Source organism: Antedon mediterranea, chromosome 10 (assembly GCF_964355755.1).
Source record: "Antedon mediterranea chromosome 10, ecAntMedi1.1, whole genome shotgun sequence".
Taxonomy (NCBI): domain Eukaryota; kingdom Metazoa; phylum Echinodermata; class Crinoidea; order Comatulida; family Antedonidae; genus Antedon; species Antedon mediterranea.
In genome coordinates this window covers 20,862,001-20,882,783 of record NC_092679.1, presented here as the reverse complement: position 1 = coordinate 20,882,783, position 20,783 = coordinate 20,862,001, and the positions used below count along the sequence as shown (strand labels likewise).

General features: G+C 31.6%; 2 protein-coding genes across 2 annotated transcripts; both read left to right on the top strand.

Annotated features, from left to right (window-relative positions):
- Positions 1 to 3,376: 3,376 nt before the first annotated feature.
- On the top strand, positions 3,377 to 14,780 carry LOC140061308 (uncharacterized). The gene is made up of 6 exons (XM_072107818.1): positions 3,377 to 4,898; positions 5,359 to 5,513; positions 6,208 to 6,250; positions 6,424 to 6,474; positions 7,354 to 14,553; positions 14,682 to 14,780. Exons 5-6 carry the CDS (start codon positions 8,125 to 8,127, stop codon positions 14,778 to 14,780), a joined length of 6,528 nt encoding a protein of 2,175 aa, XP_071963919.1. The 5' UTR covers positions 3,377 to 4,898; positions 5,359 to 5,513; positions 6,208 to 6,250; positions 6,424 to 6,474; positions 7,354 to 8,124.
- LOC140060627 (ATP-dependent DNA helicase pif1-like) lies at positions 14,731 to 18,957 on the top strand. Its single transcript, XM_072106919.1, has 3 exons — positions 14,731 to 16,923; positions 17,779 to 17,828; positions 18,186 to 18,957. Exons 1-3 carry the CDS (start codon positions 14,812 to 14,814, stop codon positions 18,187 to 18,189), a joined length of 2,166 nt encoding a protein of 721 aa, XP_071963020.1. The 5' UTR covers positions 14,731 to 14,811; the 3' UTR covers positions 18,190 to 18,957.
- The last annotated feature ends 1,826 nt before the right edge of the window (positions 18,958 to 20,783 follow it).

Sequence of the window (20,783 nt, the reverse complement as noted above, 5' to 3'; positions counted from 1 at the left end):
GTTTAAAAAAAGGCATATTTTAAACGAATTTTTTAACCTTTTCATAAAAAACGCGCGCAAATTGTCCAATTCGACGTGCTCGTATGACGTATCTTTAAGTCGAAATTGTTTAAAATTTGGTAAAATTACTAGAAAAAGCTGGAAAAACATAAATCACGCGAAAAAAATACGTTTTCAATGCTACGTGCGCTCCGCACACGTAAAAATGTGCGCATGCGTGGGAATTTTTGACATGCTTAAACCGACATGAAACGCGTAGAAAGTTGATTAGAAATTAATTTTGCGCATTTTAAAATTTTAAATGCGCGTGCGCGCGTAACTTTGTGTAAAACACGCAATTTTTTTCAACAGAAGGTTAGCGCATGATATAAATTAAACTTTTGCAAAGTTTCACTTTAAAATGTTATTTGGTTTTCGACATATGTTAAATACGAGAAAATCGTTAAATCGCGCGTACGTCACGTTGCGCGATTGTAAACATCATGAAAAGCTTCGCTTGACGACGTTACATAAATGTCAAAATGTTAACATAGTTAACAAAATGTTATGTTTGCAAGTTTTAGAGAAAAGCGTTACACAAAAATCATACAGAAAGAAAGAAGATTAAGACTAGACATGTAACTCGTCACTTTGACGAGTTAGTTATCCGCACGACAAAGGTCACGTAGACGTCATACGTTAGAATATTGCACACAGAAAAAGATTGTGGCAATATGACCTGATCTGAAGAATATGATATGTTGTTTTGCTGAATTCTGTTATTTTGTGTCATATTATATATACAATATAATCTGTATACATATTACATACTGTGTAGAATAGGTGAAATGACTGGACACGCCATTTAATCCAATTTTTAACATAGCGACGGTATCAAAATGAAATACTAAGATAGCAATTTCGGAAGGAAATTATCTCGGCAACAAAATATTAATGTGTAGAAGAAATTTAAATACGTAAAATATTGATGCGCGCTCTTTTAAATGTGATGAATTATGACGCAAAAGATGAAAATACGACTTTTTTTATTTAACTGGTCATATGATGACGTCACAACATCCGATTGGCAAAATGTTTACATAAATTCGTATCTACAATCCAATAGCTTCCAGAAAACGTTTTAATAATGATTATCACGTTTTATTCTGACGAGCTATAACAGATTGAAATTTACTGTAAAGACGAAAATAAGTGACCCACGTTATTTACATTTTTAGACATGATGACGTCATAAAAATTAAAATATTTTTAACTCATACGAAAGATAGTTGATTGACCTAGATAATATAAAAATCGGGGTAAAAATGGAAAACAGATAATTGGAGATGCGCTCTATTAAATGTCATGCGCTATGATGAAAGATACAAAAATCCTATATTTTATATTCGCGTGGCCATACGATGACGTCACAATGTCCGGTTAGCCATATTATTACATGATCCGATATCTACACCTCATCAACTTCAAGAATATGTCATCCACAAAAAGTTGACCGTCCAGTTTAGAAATTACGACTGTTTAAAAAAAGGCATAATTTTGACAAATTTTAACGAATTTTTTACCTTTTTCATCAAAAACCCACGTAAATTATCCAATTCGACGTGCCCGTATGACGTAATTTTAAGTCTAAATCGTTTAAAAGTTGGTAAAATTACTACAAAAGGCTGGAAAAACATAAATCACGTGAAAAAATTTGTTTTCAACGCTACGTGCGCACGGCGCGCGTAAAAAAATGCGCACGCGTGGGAATTTTTTACCTGGTCAAAATGACATGAAACGCGTAGAAAGTTGATTAGAAATTGAATTTTCGCGTTTTGAAATTTTAAACGCGCGTGCGCGCGTAACTTTGTGTAAAACATGCCATTTTTTTTACAAAGTCAGTTACCGCAAGATATAACTAAAACTTTTGTTAAGTTTCAATTTAAATTGTTATATGGTTTTCGATGTATGTTAAATACGCGAAATTCGTTAAAACGCGCGTAAGTCATGTTGTGCAATTCTGACGTCATTCAAAAATAGAAAAGCACAACTTCAGGTGAATACCCATATGTTGACAAAGTTATGAAATGTTAACTTTACACGTTTTTGAGATATGCTCTGCACAAAAATGACAGAAAGAAAGAATGAAACTCGTCACTTTGACGAGTTAGTTATCCGCTCGACAAACGCCACGTGCACGTCATACGTTGGAATGTTGCACACAGAAAAAGATTATGGCATAATGACATGAACTGAAGAATATGATATGTTGTTATTGCTGAATTTCTATTATTTTGAATCATATATAGTATACACAGTATAATCTGTATAGGAGGTGCACAACTTCACGTAAATGCCCACATGTTGTCAAAGTTATGAAATGTTATGTTTACACATTTTAGAGAAACGTGAACCACAAAAAAACGAGAAAGCACGTAGAAATGCAAAAGTCTACGTGGAAACTAATTTTCGCTATTCGTTACAATATTGGTATTTTTGGCGGAGATTGCATGCCATACTGTGTTGGTGAAATTTGATCTCGCGGAAGGGAGGAGAGAGAGAAACGAAAACGCGTTGACGTGGATAACTCCATTTTGATTTTACAGAGCCGCCGCTCTCTATTATTTATTATTATTCGTTGACGATTCGATATAAAATTGTTGTAATATTATCAAATTCAAGTTTGTTTACAATTGTATTACTACAGTATAAGAAATAGGTAAGAAATTATGTGGATTATTTGATTTTGTTTGTAGTTTTCAGAGATGATAATAACTTCGTGACGTTTCCGCCAGATGGCTTCCGAAAAGGAGCACGACAATCGTGGATGGCCAGATTTGTATGTTAAAATATGAACAAATAGGCCTACTACTACACAGTCAGTGTACAAAGTCAGTAATAGCCTGTACAAGAATACGTGTTGATTTTAGTAGGACTAGGCTAGTTCAAGGACAAACAACGACATTATAATAATACTGTAGTACAAAAAATAGCATAGGCCTAGGCCCCTATAATAATACAGTAAAACCTGTGTTTTACGTACCCTGGATTTTACGTACGCTTAAAATAACCGATGACGTCATCATTTTCGTACATTGAGGGCGCAATTTAACAACAACAAACAGAGCCATATATTATATAAAGAGTTACGACATTGGATTACACAGTCACGTGATATGCAGATCAAAATGTGTCAAACTTGTCTCCATTAATGCATGTAAAGTATAGGAGCAACAAAATACTTTAAACTTTTTCTTGTATTAAAAAAAATGTAATTGCACATTTTACGATGAAATATCGATGTGCACAGCGTACAGAAGTACTTGCGCCAAAGAATATTGCGCGCGCGTGCGCTAGTACATTATAACGTTCGATTGATTGATTTTGGAACAAAACATCCCATAACTACCACCTATTAATAACAATTATGTAATATTTTCAATTCATAATGCATGCTTTGATGACTAAATAAAATAATAAAGTGTCGTGGATATATTTGTTAATATACTGAAAAGGGTATGAACAATATTTAAATAATAAAGGCAAATTATTACAAATGAAATGATGAACGAGTCTCTGAATGGTAATAACGTTAGCGGCGCAGTTTGTGTAAAAAACACACAGAAAGCCATATACTGCATAAAAAGAGAGGTGAATTTGTGTGTTTTTTGTATTGGTTCATTCTTTGATGTATCCTAACTTCCATGTAGCCCCTAGCATTTATTTTTTTGTTATTATAAAAAATATATATATATTTTAACAAATCAATACCATTAATAAAATTAATTACTAAATTAAAAACGGAATCTAAGCGTTATTTCATAGACAACAAAATCTAAAAATAGTGCATGAACTATAGGAAAACGCTATACAAAAGAGACGCGCGCGCCCTCAGCGTGCGAATTCTTTGACACAAAAATGGCTTCTAATTTTCAATGTCGTAACTCTTTATATATAATATGGCTCTGACAACAAATAAAGCCATGGCTGCTGTGTGAGACAAGCTACACACGCATTCCCTCAACAGCAGCGACTGTTTTTATTGATAGAAAATACAAGAACATTGATATTTTATTTATAACACTTTATTTAAATGCACAGGCTGTAGGCCTATATACTGTACTTTTCTAGTTAGGCCTCACATCTTGATGCTAGTCTAGGCCTGCTAGCCTGGCCTGAATAGTCTAGGGCCTAGGAAATGGCTACCTAGCTAGGCTAGTGACCACCTGTCCTGCATATGCTGTACAGTAAAGTCACGGTAGCCTTTATAGCTACGATCTCTACGTATTTGGGGTCAATTTAAGGTCAACCTTGATTTTACAAATCCCATGTTTTATGTACGCCTTTCGGTCCCGTACTGTATGTAAAATGAAGGTTTTACTGTATTACTAAAACTTTAAAATTCATAAATACTAGGCGCAGGCTCTAGCTAGCTGGCAAAATTGAAATTAAATTGGTAACTAAATAGGGGATTGTAATGTAGGCCTATCTATATGAAATGTTTGAACACTAAACTAGTCTTACTGTAGTGTGGGAAATTCTTTCTTAAAGTAATTATCAGCATATTAATAATTATGCACTAATATGCCTAGGCCTATACACTTTCTTAGAGCATAGGCCTACTAACTAGGCCTACAAATATGATTGTTAGAAAAAATAAACGTTATGGCTAATGATACGGTACTGTATCCATACTTCTAAAAAGTAAAGGTACGGTAATTATAGAGGTGCATTTGAGTAGTAATAATAGTAGTTTCGCTTCTTTGTACAAATTAGTTTACTGTTTTTACTTGAACTTTCTCTTTATGTTTGTTTTTAGGTTCTACTGTTGGATAGTAATTAGGCGTGCTGTACATCTGTGCCTGTCAGATTGTCTCTTCTGTTACAGTTTTATTAAAGCCAGTAACCTCTTAAATATTGTAAGTAAACAAAATAAATAATTTATTGATTTAACTTTGGTGTCACTGGGATCTTTCTGACAGTGATGATGAACTGATAGAGAGTGAAATGCTGTATCATATTTAATAGCCACTTATATTACGGAAGATTGAGATGAATTAGAAAGGAACTGTTTTAAATAATTGTTTGGTCCAGATGGAATAAAATCATGAAAATGTACGGCCTAATCATCCTGTTCATAGCTGTGGTATGAGAATGTGAGGATGTAGGCATCGATCGAGAATCGTATAGTAGTTGAATTGGGAGTTACTACGTTTCTTAAAATAATTGTTATTTTACGTATACTTGCCTGGTGACATTCTTTGTCCATTAAATCATTGTAATTAGATAGTTGTATGTAAATACTTAAAATTATGAAAAATATGATGAATATGTTTGTGAAATATTTATTAAAAATATATTTTTCTTGTATGTTTGTAGTTTGCAGATTGTAGCTGATAAACAGTGACCACATAGGTTGCACCTTTATGATACATTGTTTATGTGAGTGTTTGTTCAATGAGTTATACTGTAGATTGGCTAGAAGGTGGACTCCAATGTTGTTGCAGTTATTAAGTAATTCTTCATAAAATCCTGTAAGTGTAAAAATTCACCAAATTAATCATTCTTAAAACTTCCCTTTATCTACAATTTCTGACATTTTGTACGAGGAATGCATGTTACTGTTAAAACATAACATCAGGTCATATGGCATGTTTAAGATAGCAACAGACCAATGTATCGTAAAGTAATTCTCGTCAAACAGGCTAGTACCTGACAGGCCTTTTTAATCTTTCTTTTGAGCCTATAAAATATTTCAGTTATTTTAAAGTTTCCTTCAGGTTTTTTTCCTGCGCTCAACAGATCATGATTTATTAAAACCCGAATAATACAAATGTACTAAAAGTACTTGTATGTATAGGACTATTATAGTATTATGATGTTGCTATAATGATCAAAATAATGAATAAGATAATACACTCTGCCATTACGGTAATTTTGAAACTTCTTAGATCACGATAACAATTGACAATAAATAGCTAAACATACTATTTATAGAACACCTTCACATAATCTGTGGTAGGGTCGTACCACGCCTAGCTAGCCATATAGTACAGTATACAGTACAGGGCTGCTATCTAATATATAAGGGCCTAGCTAGGTACAGTGTATAATTAAAACACGGCTTCATTCAATTGACATTACAATAAGGACTGGTGCATTGTATTGGCTATTTTAAATTTGTAGGACCTGATACACCTTACTTAATCAATTCTTTTTCCCTTGCAGGTGTTTGATTTGTGCAGTGGAATTGCTGAATTTTGATAATACGGTCAGTTCTTACCATATACAATCAACTCTGCCTAACGTAACTTTCTATAAGTAGACAATTCGCAAAGGTTGAATTTTTCCAAGTACCAATTCCTTTCTGTAGTTTACCATGTTGCATTAGTATGATTGTTTTTTATGCGTTGTTTACAAGATGTAAAATGTATTGTCTTTCAGTTTGTTCCATTTATGACATCTAAAAAAGAAGTTTACAGCAGTTGAAATCCTGTAAGTGTAAGAATTCACCAAATTATCTAGTCATTCTTAAACTTCCCTTTATCTACAACTTGTAACATTTTGTACGAGGAATGTATTTTACTGGTTAACATAAAATCAGGTCATATGGTGTGTTAAACATAACAACAAACCAGTGTATCGTAAAGTAATTCCTTTCTAAGTAACAATTCCTTTCTACAGTTTACCTTTTACAGTTTATAATTATCGCCTGTAGGTACATGGCTGCAGGTCAATTAGTCATGTAAGCTATAAATCATTGTGACTCTTGATTATAGGACCATGCTTGCAGTAGTTACTAAATAAAATAAACTGAAAATTCTAAACCTATACATAACTGCACAAATGTTTGTATCTTGCCAATGTGGACATAAATTCAATTTACTAAAGCAAACAAACCATAAATACAAAGTAACATATACGGTATCTATTATACACTGCATACCTTCCATAAGTATCTAAAGTAGTACAACATAATAACAACATAAATAATTGTGTGTTTCAAAGAAGTACAACTACATGTATAATAATAGACCTATATGAAATAAATAAAACAAGGCTAAAGTGCTTATCAAAGAGATGCCTTTGTACCAAGTGCAGCTATAGCTATAGCTCAATTACTACTGTACTAATAAACTTCTAAATAGGCCATTGCACAACTACCATTTCTATTGGTGGTCAGCCAGCTTTTGGCTTCAAAGTAAACCTTTTATGTATGTTTATGTCTACACCCTCATTAACATAACACATATGGTTTGCCACTTGCCTACTGGACACCCTTCAATTGATACAACCACAAACAATCACTTGGATTGTCACTTTCACAATGTAAAGTAAACCAAATTGATTATTTTTTTTCATTTTATTTTTCAGTTTTGAAAAGCCGATCTGCCAAACTTTGGAAGACACAACACCATTCAATACAATTAAAGTCAACAAAATATAGAAAATATACACAACATAAACAACATACATACAAATTAATTACAAGTGAATACAAGAGAATACATTACAAGTGAATACAGAAAAAGTGAACTAAGAAAAAGTGAACATAGAAAAGTGATCATAGAAAAGTGAACATAGAAAAGTGAACATAGAAAAGTGAACATAGAAAAGTGAACATAGAAAAGTGACCATAGAAAAGTGAACATAGAAAAGTGAACATAGAAAAGTGAACATAGAAAAGTGAACATAGAAAAGTGAACATAGAAAAGTGAACATAGAAAAGTGAACATAGAAAAGTGAACATAGAAAAGTGAACAAACTACAGAAAGAGTGAGCAAATTTTCCGAACAAGTGAACTAATTTTCCGAACAAGTGAACTAATTTTCCGAACAAGTGAACTAATTTTCAGAACAAGTGAACTAATTTTCCGAACAAGTGAACTAATTTTCCGAACAAGTGAACTAATTTTCAGAACAAGAGAACTTATTTTTAGAACAGTGAACTAATTTTCCGAACAAGTGAACTAATTTTTAGAACAGTGAAATAATTTTTAGAACAGCGAACTAATTTTTAGAACAAGTGAACTATCTTTTGTAGCCATACGTAACGATTTTTTATAGCATTTTACAGAATAAATAAATTAGTAATTGTTATAGAATTTGACACAAATTTGTGGTCTTGATTATTATACATACAGTAATGGATACACAATTGATAACTGTTGTTGTTACTATGTTGTTTTTAATGTTGTTGTTAATGATGTGGTGTTTATGTACAAACCATAAAGACGTTACAAGTAAAGAGTACAACAACGACAACACACCTGGTAAAGTTAATAATAGCATTATATATAAAACCGAGGTTACAGATGTACCCGATCAATGCTGTTTACCTACAAATGTCAAAAACGTAAGCACTCTCAACATGGACGAAAAAGATACACATACTGACATTTGTGAATTCATTAAAAAAATAGTTGATGACATCGTAAATGTTTCTTCTGGTACAGCGGTCGCCTCTGAGTTTAAGAAATGTGGCTTATGTAATATTGAATATATAGCAGATGAAAATTATGTGTCATGTGATTGTTGCAGTAAATTTTACCATGTGACATGTGTAAGACAAATGTTTGAAGGCAAACTCTGTGATTCAAGAGTAATTTGGATCTGTTCGATGTGTGGAAATAGTAATTTTGCAAATAATATGTTGGGTGAGATAGGTATTGCGTGTCATTTTAATAGGTATATGATTCTAGAACATGATGAATCTAACGCTAACTTTGAAGAATTTACGCAAAATGAACGGAATTGGAAGTCCAACCAACGGAATATAACGAAGACTAATACCAACTCACAATGTCAACAAACAGAAAGTGAAAATTTACTTGGTAGAGAATGGATTAAGGTAAAATCCAGGAAAAATAACAGTATCAGAAAACAAGGGAAAAAAAAAAGAGGAAATAAGAACAGAAAAAGGCGTGTTATAAATGGTATAATTATTGAACTAGGTGTAACATATATTGGTAAAGCTGTCAACGATTTTTATGAAAAACGAAACAAGAAACTGCATGAAAATGTGGATAGAGAAAAAATTCCAGACAATTCACAAACAATACTTAATGAAAAGGTAGATGTTGATGTACATAGCCCTACGAGTGATGCTTCAGAAGTGACAACAATAACGAACACAATACAACAACTTTCTGGTGGTGGATTTAACACGAAACAGCCACGGAAAAAAGGTCGTTTTGTCAAAAGGTCAAATAAAAAGAAATCACAAGAGGATAATGATAACCATAAAATGGATGAAGACATAAGTAAAAGTTTTATTTCAGATCACTTGGGTAATGATGACAATTCAAAAGTAATATGCAATGAAGACAACGTCTACAAAGTAGCTAGTGATGAACCAAAGAGTAATAGCAAAATAAATCAACTAAGATTAGATAGTAGTTGTGATGTTACAGATCATGAAGTATTAATAATTGACGAGGAACAAACAAAAACATCCAAGGAAACAATTAGGGAGAATACACGACCTACAAATAATTTTAAACAATATAATATGAATGATGATAACAGTGTCGATATTAAAGTTTCAACCAATGAATGCAAAATATCTGATGATAATACGAAAAACGTTGCGTCATTTAAGCAATACAAAAGTGTTGTAAACCCATGTAATAGTATTACTAATAATAGAACTATAGCACAGGGTAGTTTTAATCAAGGGCATTCTAGATTTGGCTATGCACGTGGTAAACAGTGTGTTGCAAATAGTCTTGTAGCTATTGTTTATTCAACAAAGAGGAATGGAAATGAATTTTATAAAAATGATCTTGACACAATATTGACACTTGGAAATGAGTTGTACTATTATATCCAAAAAGATTCCACTATGGATGAGGATCTTCTGATGATTTCTGAACTGCCGAAAAAATTGGATATGTTAGATAGCAAATTTTTAATATCTCCCAAAGAATCAGTGTTTGGGATAATAGATGGGAGTCTTGAATCGATGGCTGAATATGGAGCCTTGTCATTAAAGCAAGCTCTTGAACAAGAATTACATCAACATGATGCCTGTTTCATGAATTTTAACAGAAGTACATTTGCTATTATTAAACGTGTAAATGGTTTCCTTATATTTGATCCACATGCAAGAGATCGTGTTGGTTGTGTTAGTGAACATGGAAAGAGCATTTTAATTTATAGTACATCTTGGCAAGGTGTATACAGTTATTGTTTAAAGTTAGCAAGATCAATGAATTGTAATTTACATGAAACAGAGTTTGAACTGACGGGTGTAAATGTTCAAAATGAATCTATGTTTTTATGTTCCTCTTCTTCTGTCACGTTAGATGATAATTGTGAACAAAACAACTCTGAAAATTGCGATGTTAATGCACCGGGTACATCTTCCCAGTTTAAATGTAGCAAAACATTACCTAACAACAATATTGATTCTACAATTAAAGACAACAAACATAGTAATAAAAAGGATGATGTTTCAACAAGTAATGGATGTCAAACTGATGACGAAATTGAAATAGTTAATGTTCAGTATGGAGAGAGACCTGACAAGAATTTTAAATTTGTCCCAATTTTAGAAGCACAAAGGAAAAGTATGTGTCATAAAGTTGGCATTAATTGTGAACATACCGGTAGAAATTGTGGTATTAATCGAACAAGTCATATTGGACATCCTTGTCAAATTAAGAATATTACGGGTGATGGTAATTGTTTTTATCGTGCAATTTCATATATTATTTCTGGGACTGAAAATAATCATTTAATTTTAAGAAAAGCAATTGGTAATCATTTATTGGAAACTGACGACTTGTTTAGTAGTACATTAAGTGTGGAATATAGAACAGTTATGGAATATGTGATTAAAAAAAGAGTAATGGATAATGGAACATGGGCTTCTAATACTGAAATAAGTGCAATGGCAAACTTGCTTAATACAGATATTTATTCATTCAATGATCAGCTTTTGACTTGGCAAATGTTTTCTGCAAAAAACCCTGGAAAAATTAATGAGGTTACAACTGACAACGGTATGTATATTCTATACACCAGAAATGTGCATTTTAATGTAGTGGAGTCTGTTGATTTCAATTTAAATTATGTTCCGGAAACAATAACAATTGTGGATAGTGATGATGTGGATAGCTCCTCAGAAATAAGTGTAGACCCTAGTGTTATGAAAAATAATTTGACAAAACATAACAATACACGGAAAAGAAAAGAAATTAGTCATGAAATACTTGAAGATGCTATAGGACCCAAACAGAAACGGAGTAAAAATTTCGAAGGAAGTTGTTCAAACAAAATAAAGACAATAAGAGATAATAAAACAACGATTGAAAGAAATAAACGACTTGAAAACAAAAAGCGAATGAGGACAACACGTTCAAATGACAGTACGACGAATGTAGAGAAACATAATAAAGCGGAGGTACAACGAAAGAAATATAAAAATGATTCTGTATACAGAGAAGAAAAGAAACGTAAAGTTAAAGCGGCACAGAGAATAAAATATGCTGATGACAATTATAAATTGTCTAAAAGAAAGGAAAATCGAGAAAGACAACAGAAGGCGTACAGGTGTGACCCCAATTATAATCTTAAAGTACGAAGTAAGATGAAACAAAATGACAACATTAAGTTGGATTATCGGACAACCAAGAAAGCTAAAAGTGTGCAATATTATAGATTGAATGAAAGGTTTAGGCAAAATTTAAAAGAGAAAAGAAAAAATAGATATCAAACTGATTTAATATTTAGACAAAACTTTAAACAAAACAATAAACAAAATATGGCACAAAAGTATATGAATAATTTACAATTTAGACAAAACCTGATTCAAAAACTAGCATCAAAGTATCGCAATAATTCAACATTCAGACAAAACCTTAGTCAAAAACTAGCAGCAAAGTATCGCAATAATTCAACATTCAGACAAAACTTAAAGCGGAAGTATCGAAGTATTTTGAAGCAAGACTTAGGAGAGAAATATCGTATTGATTTAAAATTTCGTCAAAGTTGTAAGCAAAGGTTTACAGAAAAGTATCATAGCAACACAACATTTCGTCAAAGCTGTAAGAAAAAGTTTAACGACAAATACCACAGTGATTCAAAATTTAAAACAAATTGTAATCAAAGATTTACCAAAAAATATCATGGTGATTCACTTTTCCGAAAAAATGTTGTACTAAAAAACATGAGGCATCGTAAAATACGGAGAGCAGAAAAGCGTAATTTTGAATTTGTTTTGCAAAACTTCAGAGAATCAACATCTCATGGTCCTGAATATGTTTGTTGCGTATGCTTTAAAATGTTATTCAAAAATCAAGTTGTCAAATGCACGAAAGCTAAGTACGAGTATAGGACATGTATAAATGAAAAATATTTACATATTTGCAACAATGAATGTAATAATCCTTGTCAATTTGCCAAATCACCAAGATGCACATTATGGATTTGTTTCACATGTCACAAGAAATTGCTGAAAGGTAAAGTCCCTGCAGAAGCCAATTCAAACAATTTAGAACTACAAGAAATTCCTCCTGAGCTAAAATGTTTAAATAATTTAGAGCAACATCTGATTGGATTAAATATTCCTTTTATGAAATTAATGAATTTACCTAAAGGTGGACAGCATGGAATACATGGACCAGTTGTATGCGTACCATCAAATACTATTGAAACTGTAAAAATTCTGCCTAGACCAGAGGCTGATGATCAGTTAATATCCGTAAAATTGAAGCGAAAATTGTCGTACAAAGGTTATTATAAATATAAATTTGTTAACACATCCAATGTTATTCAAGCTCTTGAATATTTACAAGATCATAACAAATGGTATTTTGACGTAGCAATTGATGAAAATTGGCACAATTATTTGTCTAAAGAAAACATTGAAAGTAAAACTACTAATCAACAAACATATGTAGAAAACAATGAAGAAGAAGAAGAAGATCGATTGTGTGGTGTTGCGTTTGATACAAGTCTACAACCTGTTGACAGGCGACAAAATTTAGTTGATGAATATTTTCGTGATATAATCTGTTGTGCACCATGTGAAAATAATAGCCCTATTGCATTATTAAGTAATGAAAACAATGAAGCAAAATCTTTTCCAGTACTATTTCCAACAGGTCAACCAACATTCCATGATACAAGAGATGTTAAGATAACACTTGGACGATACTTACACAATAGATTAATGCATGTAGATAACAGGTTTGCAAAAAACACAGAATTTATATTTTATGCCCAATCTATATATGAACTTCAACAAATTTTATCAAGTATTTCCATAGCGTTGCGAAAAGGTTCAAGTAAAAAAGATAATTTTAGTAAAGTAACTGTATCTGATTTAAAAAACATAAACAAAATTGAGGAGATTTTAAAATCTGATAAAGGTTATAAATTTCTAAAACAAATACGTGGAACTCCACCTTACTGGCAAGCAACACAGAAAGATGTATTAGCAATGGTTAGACAGATTGGTAAACCAACATTCTTTCTTTCATTCTCAAGTGCTGACTTACGTTGGAAAGAAATAATGACGACATTGTTGAGTCAAACAGGAGACCAAAGAAACATTGATGATTTGGAATGGGCAGACAAATGTAATTTGCTAAAATCAAATCCAGTGACTGTTGCCAGAATGTTTGACAAACGCTTTCATACTTTTTTGAAAAAAGTTATTTTGTCTGAAACCCAGCCTATTGGTAAAGTCACAGATTATTTTTATAGAATTGAATTTCAAATGAGGGGAAGTCCACATGTTCATATGTTGGTATGGGTCGAAAATGCCCCTGTTTTTAATGAAGATGAAGATAAAAAAGTTATTGAATTTATTGACAAATATATTTCTTGTTCTGTGCCACGTCAATTTGTAGATTCTGAAATGAATGAAATTGTTACCAGTGTGCAGATTCACAGTAAAAGACATTCGAAATCGTGTAAAAAGAAGGGAACAAATTGCAGGTTTAACTTCCCGAGACAGCCTTCTGAAAAAACATTTGTTATGAGACCTACAATTGTGGATAAAAACAATGATGATGATAATAATGATAATGATAATGCAAATAAACAAGCGCAAGAATTATTAACCTCGGTAAAAAATGCTTTGACAAATGAAGAAACGTATCAAAGCGCCAAGGAACTTTTTCAAAGTTTAAATATTACTCAGGGTGCATATGAGGATGCAAATAATTGTATAACTAATGAAGAAAAGATTGTTTTAAAGAGAAACCCCCAAGATGTGTGGGTAAATCAATACAATCCTTCCTTACTTAGAGCATGGAATGCTAATATGGATATTCAGTACATTACCAGTGTATATGCATGTGTTACATATGTTATAGGATATATGTCAAAATCTGAACGGGAAATGGGCTTACTTTTATCTCATGCAGCATCCGAAGTGAAAGAAGGAAATGAAAATGCCAGACAAAGCCTAAGTAAACTTGGTCATGTGTACATGAACAATCGAGAAGTATCTGCGCAAGAAAGTGTTTATCGTGTTTGTGGCTTGAGATTGAAAGAATGTTCAAGGAAAGTTGAATTTATCCCAGTAGGACCTAATCCTGTTAGAATGAGTTTACCACTAAGTGTAATTAAAAACAAAGTGGATGATAATCAAAGTGCATGGTTGCCAAATAAGCTCGACAAATATAAAGCTCGACCAAATAATTCTGAATTTAATACAATGTGTCTTGCAACATTTTGTTCTTATTACAGAATGTTAAGTACATCAGAAATGAAAGGAAACGTGCAAAGAAAGAACGTATTCAAGTTACAAAAAAAACTAGGATTCATCCAAAAAAGAACACGAACTGACAATGCTATAATAAGGTACCCTCGGTTTCCAATGAATACAGCATCTGAAAAATATTTTATGAGTATATTGCAGTTATTTTTGCCATTTCGAACAGATAAACAGTTAAAACCATTGAAATTTCAAACATATCAAGAATTTTATGAGCTAGGATCTGTAAAATTATATGGCAGTAAATTACAAAAAGTAAATGTTATAGTTGATGAAAACATGGAAAGGTATGACAAAACTGCAGATGCTATTAAACATGCAGAAGGGGTTTTAGCAAAATTTGGACCACAAGAAGATGCATGGGGTCTATTATGTCCGGAAAGTGAAAAGGAAAGATTAGAGAATCCAAAGCCAAATGTAGACGTTGATGATGAAGAAAATGAATTTTTTGTTCCAGATTTTGGCCTAAAAAAAAATGAAACATCTACAATAGAGTGTAACTCATCTAGTATTTCAAGACCGGAACTGAACAAAATGATTCGATCTTTAAATAAACAACAAAAACAAATATTTTATAAGACAAGGCAATGGTGCTTGGATAAAGTTAATGGCAAACAACCTGAATCGTTTTACACTTTTATAACTGGAGGCGCTGGCACTGGAAAAAGCCATTTGGTTAATTGTATTTATAATGAAGCAACACGTATTCTCGGAAAAATGTTGGAAAATCCGGATGATATGTCAATATTGAAACTAGCTCCTACAGGGATTGCAGCATATAATATTAAAGGTCATACCATTCATAGTGCTTTGTCTATTCCTATTCATATTTCACTTCCATATCAACCACTTGGAGAAGAAAAAATAAGTGCACTTCGTAATCAGTTAGGTCAATTGCAAATTGTTATTATAGATGAAATATCAATGGTAAATCAAAAGTTACTCTGGTACATCCACGGACGATTGCGGCAAATAAAGCAAGTACGTAATGATAGTGCATTTGGTAATATTTCAATAATTGCAGTTGGTGATTTTTATCAGTTACCGCCTGTGAGGGGCACTTCTTTGTATAAAAACACATTGGAAAACTCATTATGGGTAGATAACTTTAAAAAAGTGCAGTTAGATGAAATCATGAGGCAAAAAGAAGATAAAGAGTTTGCTGTACTTTTAAACAAATTGCGCACAAAAGAAAGAAATGATTGCTTGTCTGACAAAGATTTATCAGTTTTAAAATCATGTGAAACAGGTGAACAATGTGACGATGCTGTTCATATATACCCATGTAATAAGCAGGTTAATGAATGGAATAAAACAATGTTGCATAAAACATGTTTAGATATTATATGCATTGAAGCAGAGGATACTGTAGTAAACAGCAAGAAACAAGACAAACATTGTGATAAACCTCGGAAATCATGTCAAACTAATTTATTAAATTATCTGTGGATTGCACTTAATGCCAGAGTGATGTTGATTAAAAATGTAGATGTTAAAAAAGGCTTAACAAATGGATGTATGGGACATGTGGAAGAAATAATTAAGCCCAGTCCAAACGCTAAACCAATATCAATTAAAGTGAAATTTGATAACAAGGACATTGGTATTCAGGCAATTGAAATGTTTCAAGAATCTATTGGAAAAAAATACAGTCGAAAGCAATTCCCACTCAAATTAGCATATGCATGCACAGTTCATAAAGTGCAAGGAATGACAATGAATAAAGCACTGGTTTGCCTTAAAAATACCTTTGCGCCTGGACAAGCATATGTAGCACTCAGTCGTGTTACCTCAATATCTGGACTTACCATTGAACATGTTAATTCTAAGTTGATTTATTGTGATCCTACTATAAAGGAATATTTAAACAAGATGAATTCATACATACAATGTGATAAAGAAGTTAATGATTCTGGTTCTGAATTTTCAATAATGTTACATAATATTCAAGGGCTTAAACAACATTTTGCTGATCTTCAGTGCAATGATTTGATTATGAATTCTACTACCATATGTCTAACTGAAACATGGCTAAATAAGGATGATGATTTTGTTGACTTAAGTATAGAGCCGTATAAATTCTATCACCAAGCAAGATATGACTCATATTCTAATAAAAATGATTACTTAAAAAATCAGGCTCATGGTGGAGTTGCAGTCTATACTAAGAACAAATTTTCAAGCAGGTTGGACATAGGTATTAACGACATAGAGGTAATTTCATTTTTAATAACATGTCCAATTTCAGTTGCTGTATCAGTAATTTATAGACCTCCGAGCTATGATATTAAACAATTTTGTCAAAATTTGAGGAAGTTATTAAAAAAGTTGCATAAAGTAAGTACAAAATGTATCATAATGGGCGACTTTAATGAAAATCTTTTCAAACAACCTTCCAAAGTGAATAATTTAATGACAGAGAGTGGTTATCAACAACATGTTACAAGTTCTACTACTGAAAGTAATACATTGATTGATCATGTATATAGCAAAGGTCTAGATTCAATGCAGGCACATGTAATTCCAATTTATTATAGTTACCATGAGGCCATTCAAATTAAATTTGGATTATAATCTTTATATTAACTCAGATGTTTAATCTTAATCGGAATTGTTTTAAGGAAGGTTAAACAAACTTATAAACAGAACTTTAATAAAGAAAATCATAAAACGAACTTAAAATAGAACTGGATAAAAACAAACAATTTTAAAAAGAACTAAAAAACAATAGCAATTCTCTGTAGAAAGAAATACCCACTAAAACTAACATACTGTACGTGACATACAAGAATGTTATATAGGTTACATTTAATTTTTTTGGAATCCCATTTTAATAGTACAGTATTATAGTTATTAATTATGTCTATAGTTAGGAAAAGTCTGGATCGAATCCAAACAGACGATATTTATTATAGTTATTATATAAGGTGTTGTTGTGTTGTTGTAAGGCCATTTCAAATTATATTGGGATTATAATCTTTACATTTATTCCTATGTCCTATTATTATGAAAAATTAAGAAAAAAAAAAAGAATTTTACAAACAGAACTTAATAAATCTTTCTTCATAGGAGACAAGCATAACTGCCAAAATCTGTATGGAGGAATACATTATTATCAGGTGAGTAAACCCTCATGTTAGGGATTATTGGAATTAACGCCTCTATGCAGAGTAGTTTTCTGACTGCTCCGCCACCTTTGATATGAGATCTTTTCACATTTTGTGCGGTCATCTCTGGAAAAGATCTCGTTCGGAATAGTATTATCTCATTCACATATATATAAAATAATGAATTAAATATGAATTTCAAAAATGCTATGATACACAGATAGTGTGTATATAACAACCTCATTATCTATTAAATAAATAAGTTAATAAAACTGTTAAAAAAACATTTCATTTGATACGATTAACAATTTGATTAGACATATTTTAATGTATACCTTTTTTATGGTACTTGTTTTTCTTTCTATTCAGATAGCATTTATAATAATTCAACACAAGTAGGCTTCTTATGCAAGTGTTACGGAGTGTAATGAAATTAAATGGTTTCAAATTGTAATCAATGTTTGTGGTCAAGCAAAATGAGGTCCATTACAAGAATTGAAGACAGTCATAGATATATTTATAAAAGAAATAATTACGGACTTCAGAAAAGAACCCTTTGTGCATAATTATGTTGTTATTGATGATGCTACTACCCGTAGAAGTATATTGCAATAGACAACACATTATAATTATTGGTGTATTATTTTAATACAAATTGTATAAGTAAGGTCACATGTAGTGCGGCAACTTAAACAATACCGCGTAAAAATACTTTGATTATACGTCCTATCATTATTTTTAATAAATGTGTTTATAAATAAATAGTCTTATAATTATTATATTTTAGCAAAAACAAATCTTTCTTTTGTACATATAATTCACTATTTAATAGTTTCTTCTTTTATTTCCTGTTTATTTCCTTTTTTGGCTGCTTGTGTATCCTGTTTTTGTATTTATTTATGTTTTAGCTATTTTTTGGTAGTCCAATGGCTAGTTTTATGACAGATAGAAGTGTTCACGTAGAGTATTCAATGCCACGTCTTGATGGCGAATTTTGCATAAACCAAAAAATTATCCATGTGAAAAAATCAATATAATTGTAGGCCTAATATAATTGTTTATCCATAGACGAATTAATTTGCAAAATATGTGTATGATATGAAAAAAATATACAATTTTTATTATGTAAACTATTAAATGAAATGAGTTTAATCTACACAGTTTGAATAATTATTAACACACATTGTTGAATTGACATTATAATGTTCAAACTTGAAATAGAAACAGGATATTAGATAACCAAAATTACAAACCAATCGGAGAATCAAATGGAATATTCTGATTTAAAACATATTAAAATGAAGTCACTCTGATATAACATATAATATTTCCAGATGCGCGTTCTTAAATGGAATGAAAATCCGATTTTACTTGACCTGGCCAGATGACGTCACAAATCCAATAGGAAAATGTTTTCATGAATTCATAACTACAATTTAACAGCTTCCATATTAAGTTTTATGGCTATCACTTTAAATTTGGAGAGAGTTATGAGAGATGGATGTATATTATAAAGATAAAATAAGTGATCCAAGTTGTTCCAATTTTTAGACATGATGACTTTATAAAAAATAAAATATTTTTAAATCAGAAGACAGAAAATTGATCATAATATATACCGTAGTTGAGCTGAACTCTGTCTATATTTGTGCCATATCCACGTGCATGTACGTTAAAAATTATGCACATAAAAAAATTAGGCTATGTCATTATGACCTGAAGAATATAAATTCTGTCTATTTTGTGTCTTATAGTATCAGTATACCATATACTCTATACATTATTATACAGTCTAGCATAATTAAAATATTAGTCTCGACTTCAATTCTTCAATTTTTAATATGATGACCCATCAAAATGAAACAGGAAGATAGCAACTTCGGAAGACAATCAACTGATCACAAACATATTAACATGTTAAAGAAGTTTGAATACGTAAAATATAGATGCTCTTTTAAATGAGATGAAGTATGACGCAAAAGATGAAAATACGACTTTTTTTATTCAACTGACCATATGATGACGTCACAACACGCACGTACACTAAATTAAGTAATTATTGCTAGGTAAATAGGGTCAAAGAATATATATCACAAGAATGAGTATTCCGCGATTTTTGCATGAGAAATTTGTAACACAGAGCTCCAGTGAATGAGGCCCGCCCTCATAAGGGTGGATGTATACATACTAAATAAAACTTGATTTAATAGATATTATACATGTCACATTAAATAGAATTATGATAATAGTTTTTGCAATTGTAAACTATTTTATAATACATATTTATTAACAAACTAGTGTACATTCACTTTTACAGACAATTATTTACTAACATGCTAAGTTAGTTCACAAAAAAGGCCTAACACAGCAACACCAAAAATCAACGAATCGTTACTCAGCACGGCCTATTCTTTACCATTGCCGTGTACTACTCTACGCCCGGTAAATTAAGTATTGTTTTTATGATATAAATTAGTATAAAATACATGTTATTAATAGGACAAAATGATAAATGTCATTAACATTTATTTGTTTTACCAGAAACAAGTTAAATATAGGAATATTATTAAACTATCCTTCGTGAAAACGCGTAAACACCAACACGCCCGGTCACGCTATCGTAGCGCCCGGTTGATAAAGCAAACTGTTTATACGGCAGTTTTTACTAAATAAATTGCATAAAAATAACAATTAAATATCCAAATAGTATTTAACATGATGTTGGCATCATGGATCTATTCTTTAATTCATGTTGGCATGTAGTTGTAGTAGTTTATCCTGAAAATGCTACCGGTGGTCTAGCCTTTGATTATTGAAACCGTCACAAAAAGTTGTATACATCCCAGATACATCCACACTTATGGCGGCGCCCTACCACATGGACAATATTACTGTTACAGGGAAAATCGCGGATTACTCATTCTTGTGATATATATTCCTTGATAGGGTTTATGTTTATGATGACAG